The 8,672-nt window shown below is 28.5% G+C and overlaps 1 protein-coding gene across 3 annotated transcripts; it reads left to right on the top strand.

Annotated features, from left to right (window-relative positions):
- Nucleotides 1-8,657, top strand: LOC129941460 (neuropeptide F). 3 transcript variants are annotated; one of them, XM_056050091.1, is made up of 4 exons: nucleotides 1-53; nucleotides 8,092-8,278; nucleotides 8,362-8,425; nucleotides 8,495-8,657. In XM_056050091.1, the coding sequence occupies exons 2-4, from the start codon at nucleotides 8,103-8,105 to the stop codon at nucleotides 8,534-8,536; spliced, it is 282 nt and encodes a 93-aa protein (XP_055906066.1). In that variant the 5' UTR covers nucleotides 1-53; nucleotides 8,092-8,102; the 3' UTR covers nucleotides 8,537-8,657. The 3 variants fall into 3 exon arrangements, with proteins under 3 accessions (XP_055906066.1, XP_055906068.1, XP_055906067.1); XM_056050093.1 differs by having other exon boundaries at nucleotides 8,491-8,657; XM_056050092.1 differs by having other exon boundaries at nucleotides 7-53; nucleotides 8,078-8,278.
- Nucleotides 8,658-8,672: the final 15 nt, after the last annotated feature.

Genomic DNA, 8,672 nt, shown 5'->3' with positions numbered 1-8,672 from the left:
AAATTACTATTTTATTCCGCCAGAGGGCATCGCACGCATATTATAAATAAAAAGTGAGTGCAATTTTTAATTTTGTTTGAAAAATGTTTAATTTTACATAAATTAAAGTCATATAGTTTTAACTTGGTAATTAGAGTGTAAACTGGATCTGTTATTGATACCAAAAATATTCAAATAGTTTGGAATTATTATACTTTTTGTTTATGTTTATTTTTTGAGGAAGAAGTGTGCTTTGAATAACGTAGAAATTTCATTAATAGATTCATATGTTTATGTGAAATGCTAATGTACTCTATTTCTACTATGAATTCAAGCATGCTAGGAATTTAAATGATTCTATATTCGAGGTAACAATCTACATATTTTGAACTTTAAACTTAATAATCCACAATGTGGAAGTTTAATAATGTTTTTATTAAGTATTTTGTTTGATTTAAAACGAACAAATGAAAATATGTACATAAAGTGTTTGTTTGCTTTGTTTGTTTGTTTGTTTGGAAAGAAGAGTATATTATTCAGTACTTGTTGGAATTTTAATTGAAAAAAAGAGTTTTTATCTATTGTAGAAGTTAATATAATTCCAATTATTAATTTCTATTATCTTATCACATTAGGGAAATTTTTTTTTTGCAATTCAGTTAATAATTTCAGTAGCAAACAAAAACAAATCTACCTTTCATTCATAAAAAATCAAATCAAATTTATATTACTATATCAAACGTATTTTTTTACGAATTTGAAAAGCGTAGTATTAATAGTTCGGTGTATTGACAGAAATTTTATCGAATTTAAAGTCTGCACCAAATGCGAGTTTGAGTAAAGAACACAAATATATGTATACACTTTTAAAAAATTTTGACGAAGACTAACCTTAAGAGAGACATTTATTAACTCGCCAACGGTGGTCTAAATGTCTTTGAGACCAGGCTGTCATGTTATGTTGAAATTTTGAAATTTCATAACTTAATCCCTACTTGAGAACATGTTTTTGATACAAACCTGGTCTGTGATTTTTTCTAAAAAATTACCAACACTATTTTGCATATGTTGAAGTATGCAGTTTGATTTCAAAATCTATTTTTGTTAACGAAATCTTTAGTCGAAAACCAACTTTTAACAATTTAGATATCATTGTTTGACAATTTGTATACAGTAAAATACATATTGGATTTTTCTAAGAACAATATGTTATGTTAACAATAAAATTTAACACAGAATGAAATCATTTTGAATTCAATTCCTTCATTTATTCAAAAGATGTCGAAAATCGAATACAAATTTTTAACAATTCTGAGTACTATTTTTTGTGAATTTTGATTTTTATGTAAAAGCTAGCTTCTAGATTTTTATAAAAATTGTATGGAATATCAAAAACAATATATTCTATATGAAGAAATTAGATTGAAGCCAATATCCTACGTTTTAAGAAAATATTTGAGTAACAAATCAATTTTTAATAAGTTTTAGTAATGTTTCGTTAGGTTTTTATTTTTTGTAACAAATTTTTTCAATTTAATTTTTCTCAAAATTTTACCAGATGGCAAAAACGTTATTCTTAGTTGCATACAATTATTTTGGAGATAAAACCGTTTTTTCTGACTGACAACTATTTTTTTCAGTATTTTTGCTTTGTTAAAAAAGGCTTGGATGCGACCCACACTGATAACTTCCCATCCCGTCTGTCGATTTGTCTTGCTTAAAAGTTTGTAGGTTGTCAGTTGAATTATTCTTAAAAATTTTCAAATTACCAACAATGTTTTTCATATAAAGAAATAATTTAGTTTGAAAATCTAGTTTTTTTAAATATATTTTTAGTTGAAACCAAATGTTTACCAATTTTTGTAGTGTTTCTAAATTTTTACAAATTGGATGAATGAAATTAATTTGAGATATCAAGAACCGAACATCAATTTTTACCAAATTTCTCTACTATTTCTTGTAGATTTTTTTTTTTTTATGAAAACAACTAACTTTTGCATTTTTATAAAAAAAAACTACTGAATATTAAAAACAATATTTTCTGTGAAATAAAAAAAGTTTGAAAACAATATTTTTAATTTATGAAAAGCTATCTGAGTCAAAAGTACATTTTTAACAAGGTTTAGTAATGTTGTTTTTTTAAGTTTTTATTTTTTGTAAAACAACAAAAAACTGTCGATTTTTCGCAAAATTTTACGAGATCTTAAAAACAACATTTTTCAAAAGATAAAAGTAGTTTAAAGCCAATATCTGAAAGTTTTGATAAGATATTTGAGTAGAAAATCAATTTTTAACAACTTTTATTAATTTTTTTGTGTAAACAATATTTCTTATAAGATAACATAAGTTAGAAGCCATAACCTTAATTTTTTGAAAAGATATTTGAGTCGAAATTCAATTCAATTTTTAACAACTTTGAGTAGTGTTTTTTTTGCTTTTATTTTTTATTAAAAAAAACTGCCAATTTGATTTTTCTCAAAATTTTACCAGATGTTAAAAACTTTATTTTTGTTGCACAAAATTGTATTGGATATAAAATCATTTTGTATTATTAAAATTTTCGAGGCGAAATCCATTCATTGGATTTAAAAAAAAATTCTTGTTTGGTATCACGTCACAATATAATTATACTTTCTTGTGAGATATTTTGGGTTAGTTACACACTCAATTTTTTTGAGACGTACATACGTACAAACGCACGTACAGACATCTCTCTAAAATCTTTTACTTAGATTCTAAAAGACTTGAAACGTCGAGAAATGTCAAATTTTTTTAATTCGATAAATCCGATAAAAATTTCCTATCCTATTGGAAATTAAAAATATTCCCTTCAAAAACAAGGTCTGCAAATGACCAACGATGTAAGTCAAATTGACGTCACAATTGGCGGGTTAAGCATTTGCTCAAATGTTTTCTTAATTTGGAGCGGAGCAAATAATTTAAAGGGAGGACATGAAAGGTTCCGAAGTATAGTATATTTTTTTGAAAACTCTCCGAGAACTACTTAAAAAGGTTAGGAACTTCATCAAAAAAAAAAGTGAAGGAACTTGAAAACCCCAAGTCTTCCAAATCTCATTTTGACAATGCAAGAATTTTGGACCGCTAAAACTTAAGCAAAAATGAAGGTACGTCATTTAAAGGGTAATTGTATTGTACTTAATAATTTAATATGGCGCTAGTTTGTTCTGGTCCCAACCTAAAATATGGATCTTTTATAAGGACTTTTTTACCACAAAACCAATAGAATAAATGTTACCCATCGAAAATAATAACACGAGAATTTCTTAAGAGTATAGTCATTCTTCCTAATACTTTGGGACTTTTCGGTCTTAGCTTTAAATTTGTCAGAGTGTCGATTAATCATTCTTGTAAATAGCATGAACTCATTCCTTAAAAATTGTTGGGGGAAGGTCCTGCCTATACAAAATTTCTTAAGATAGCCTGATTATTTCATTATTTAAGAGTCAGCAATTATCATTAAAACATCAGATAAAGAACGTTTATGAGTTAGTTCAAGTTTAAAATTTGCAAAATTCATATTATAGCCATAAAATAATATAATCATTTAAATACATAAACAAAAGACACATATTACACCACATAAAATATTTCACTGTTATTGCACGACTTTATAAATGGAGGTTTTACTCGAAGTTTGTTTTTATGTTTTTATTCAAAAAATGTGCAATTAACTCTTAAGATATTTCACACTATTGGCCAGAGAAGAGGAAATTTAGAAAAGTGGCACTTAAGTCACTATACATATATTAAATTTGAACAATTTATTAACTGAGTCTAACCACAATCTCTTTCATGGATTTTTAATCTTTCGTCAGGCAAAGTGCAATTCTTGGGTTGTTGGAAGGTTTCTTATCTTTCACCAATTTTCAAATCGAGATCACAGAATATAACTAATCAGAGACCCATATATGTAAAGTTTCTTGTATTCCGAAAATATTTGAAAAGTTAGCCTTTAAAAGTTTAACTGAGTTATTTCAGAATTATGTTCCAGTTTGTCAACATGAGTTTTGGCTTTAATAAGTAATTACATCATAATGAATATGGAGAATCGCCTTCAAACAGATATTATTTTTACAAATTTTGCAAAGGCATTTGATAGAGTCAACCACCAAATCCTATTGAATAAACTTAGTTCTCTAAGCCTTTACTCTTCTATATTGAAATGGTTTAATGAATAAAGTTGATAGTTAGCTTTCAAAATTTGTTTCGTTCCAATCTGATGTACAACAAGGAAGCCATTTGGGTCTATTATTGTTGTCATTTGTAAGCGACACACCGTATGTTTTTCAACATTCAAAATGCATTTTTTTCACGGGTAACCTTACTCTTTACCGTAAGTTATCTTTTCAAACTGACTGTTTTCTTCGGTTTAATTCACAAACGTCAAATTTTTTGGTAGTGATCAGGCATCACTGATTTCTTACGATGATGATCGTTGCTCAGCTGATTGCGATGCAATGTTAATTAACAGTTTTACGTTTAAAAACAACTTTTGCTTTATGATGGATGTGATACTAATAAAAACCCTCATTGTAATTAAGATCTGGAGCCACACATTTTATCTCCTTTAGAACTTTTCTCCACAATACTGACTTTGATTTTCTGCCGGTAATAAATTCACATTCATATTTTAATCTGTTTTCTATTAATAGTTTAATTTGTGCGCAAATAATTTACACAAAATTTAGAATTTGATTAAATACTTTTCATTGTCTCTAACTCGCGTCGTCATCAACAACTTATCAAGAAAATTCTTGATGCTTTTTTTGTTTATATTTGAGCATCAGTTTATCGAACTTTGCAATAATAAACAGTTGAGTTTTTAACTGATGCCAATTATTTACGTTTATGAACATTCTACAGTGATGATCGCAATATTTCGAAATGTCAAGTTTTGTCGTGTTTTTTCCAAAATTGTGATCCCATAGTACCCCTGTTTTGTTTTAAAATCTATCAATAGTATAGTAGGATTTTACACGAATAACGAAAACAATATCCCTAGTATAAATACTACCGATAAAATTTAAAGTAGAATCTTGCTACGGATGGGTTTTTGGCATTTATACGAGTCTCGAATGGTATGTCATTTTGTTCTCAAATGTTGGTACGATTGATATTGCATTTGTATCTCGATGGCTGTGTTCGTTGAGTCCTTGTGCATTTGGAATTATGTGTTTTCCATTGGGGAAAAAAATCAATCTGTTGCTGTTGAAATTATTTAGTTTTGTCAATTTAAATGGACTTACTGAGCTTATTTTGCAAGAGAAAACAATAGTTTTCTATTAAGTTTTGCTTTGCTTCCACCAAAGGTGGATCTCAGTTTAGATTTAATAAAACTGAATAGTTCAGCATCATTTATTTAAGAATATGCTACCTACTCCATGTACATTTTTTTTGTTAGTTTGATTAAAACAAAATTATATTTTTTGTACACAAACATGCAAATAAACAGACCTTAATGCATTATCTGTAAAACCACTCCCCCAAACAGGTTTTTCTTCACAAATTTTTGAATCAAGCTCATTTCAACTCGATTCAAGTATAGGTATAAGGAATAGAGGCAAGCTTCAAGCTCACTTCAACACCTCATGTTAATGTAGTAGTCTATGAACAAATCCCCTTCTTGAAGTTTTTATTTTATGTCAAAAATGCAATTGTTAAATGAACTTTTTTATAGAATCTCAATTTTTTTTGTAAAGTTAATTTTAACTTTTGATTTCCAAAAAACTTTTTTTTATTATTATTATGACCGATCTTCTTTCAACTGTACCAATTTTTAAATCAAAAATCTGACTTCTGTCGGTGCGTTTTTTTGGGAATTTTCTACTATACTATTTATTGAATGCCAAAAAACAAGGGAAGTGTTTGATTATAACATCAACCACACAAATTTAGAACGTCTCACTAGGACAAAGGATTTTGGAATAATCTTAGACACAAAATTTAGGGGTAGACATAAATATTTACAGATATTTGAGTTATAAGTTACTAATTAAAACGACCATGAATCACTTAACTAGAAAAAAATTGTATGCTTATCTTAATGCCTCCCTGTACACTACGTTGGTTGTGGTATTTTTGGGTGGCAACAAAACGTATTTATTTTCAGGAGATATTACTTGAGAAAGTGCTACATACAATTACCTTTGGGAAAAGCACTATTTATTGTTAGGGCAAATGATATTTTTAAAGGGAATTGTAACCTTTTAAAAGATATGGGCAGTTAGTATTATCGGGATCCGCGGCACATGTGCGAGCTGACCGGCCGCGTGACTTGTAAATCCGTAATGATAGTTGCTACAATCACATTATCTCTTAATTCTTTGATCAATAGTCTTTTACCGTTACACGTATTGGGAGGGATTTAATGTCTTTAAAGCATTACGAGCGTATCTATTTTTAATTTTAGTACATGAGGTGGCAAGCCAGCATTGAAGGAATTTAAAAATTCACGGTTTCAACAGATTTGTAACATTTAAAATCACCTGGTACTTTTTCAATAGTAATTTTGTTTATCTCATTTACTGAGTCGTTTCTGGGTGACTATATCGCTCTCGAACAGATCCAATGGAAATTTCTTACTGACTGAACTTTGACAAAAAGTGTGATTCCTAATACTAAAACTAAATAGCTCCAACAAGAACTTTTTAAGTAAAGCATTAAAATGTGTTTAAAAAAAACTCTAAGTATTCAATGTGGCTTTTGTCCACTGCGTAAGGAGTTCATAATGGTGGACTCTTCTCCGGCACTGCCCCTCTCTCGACGAGTTAGTAATTCGATGTGCTGCATGTATTTTATCCGATTTCAATTATTCATAAAGAATTCATCAGGTATTGAGACAGTCTTGAATATTAAATTATTTATTTGGATACAAATGTATAAATTGTATCTATAACACGGTCTGATTTTGATCGGTATTTCTATCAATTTGTTAAATGTAAAAAAGTAGTTATAGTGACGTAACTACAATAGTGAGACATATGGTCTCGCGAAGTTTCTTGTGGATACTGATATATTCTATAATATTGTCGAACATTTGTTTGTCTTATTATTAATACTCTTCTCAGCGTATGCGATGAAAGACATTTTATGGCTAATTTTTTTACACCTTCGGTTGGTTTTAATAGGAATTTCTAAAGATTTCTATATTATCTAGTACTAAATATAGCCTATGCTACTTAGTGATAATGTAGCCTTCTAATGAAAAAAGAATTATTAAAATCGGTGCAGTACTTTTTGAGTTTATTCGTTACATACAAAAATACAGATCTGTCCTCTTTATAATATTAGTGCAGACAAAGTAAATCAAATGCTTGGTTTTGGGAAGAGGAAACACGAAAGAATTCTTTGATTCAGATTCAAATACTTTAATCTCTTTACAATTCTCAGTTCTTGAATATTGTAGAATTGCTTAAAACCCATATTATAATAATTCAAAAGACAAAATTGGAAAAAAGTTCAGAAGCATTTTACAAATTATAAGCTCAACTGAAGAATTGCAAGGTCTTCCTTTTATAGTAGATGTTTGTTATTTGTTGTCAACTAAACTAAACTAAAGTGTGATATAGATAAATTCATGTTATTTTCCACCGAAAAACAACTAATAATAGAAGTAACATTAAGCGTCAATAACACACTTTTCTATTTCTGATAAGAGATTCTCATTGTTTTATATAGAAAAATGTATGCACACATTATTTCAGCTCCCGTTTTGAAGCAAGTTTTACAAATTTTAATTTAAAATTACTTGAATTACTCTACTGTCCTTGAATATTTTTCATTAAGAATATTAATTTAAATAAAGATATATTTTTCATTTCTTTCTTGGATTCCTTAAATTTAGAATATAAGTTCAACCAAAAAAACCCTATGTTCCAAATTTATTTGACGAGCCATTAGCATCGTTACCTTTTTTTATGGTTTCTTTCTCCAAACTTTTTTTGTAAATTTAATTCCATATTATCCGTATACATGGTACATACGTTCAATCTTCAAGCATTAGAATATATGATTAAAAAAGACCACATCTTTTTATAGTACCCCAACTGCAAAGTAAATTTTTATTTTTTAATCAAAGAGTTTTCTTTTTAGAACACACAAAAATGGCTTCCCAGACAGTCACACGATTCGGTATCTTCATTTGCATCATCATGTTGGTTAGCTATGTATCCGCTTCTATGTCTCGCCCACCAAGGAATAACGACATCAACAATATGGCAGATGCTCTGAGGTATCTCCAAGATTTAGATAATTACTATGGTGACAAGGCCAGAGTCAGGTATGTAATTCATACATTAACTAATTTTCTCAATTATTGTTTTCAAACAGACATATCAAAATATTAAACTTAATTATTTTAAGGTTTGGAAAACGGGGACCACTATTGCTTAGAGATAGGCTAATGGAGGAAGCAGCCGCCGATTTGGTAGGAAATATTCAATATTACTCATAATAAAAACAACTATAATAATTGCTTTCGTTTGCAACCAGAAAGACTCACAAAGGCATTACAGCTTCCGAAGATGAACCATTCTAATCCTAAAATATACGGCCAATGATAAAAACCAAACTAATAAAACTTCTTAAAATTATTAATTGTCATTTGATGTTAATGTTGATTTTTGTGAATACTGTTCAATATTTGATCAATTTGAATTTCAATTTGAATTTCA

Source organism: Eupeodes corollae, chromosome 1, assembly GCF_945859685.1.
Source record: "Eupeodes corollae chromosome 1, idEupCoro1.1, whole genome shotgun sequence".
Lineage (NCBI taxonomy): Eukaryota > Metazoa > Arthropoda > Insecta > Diptera > Syrphidae > Eupeodes > Eupeodes corollae.
Note: the sequence above shows the minus strand (reverse complement) of the source record. Positions and strands in the feature narration are given on the sequence as shown.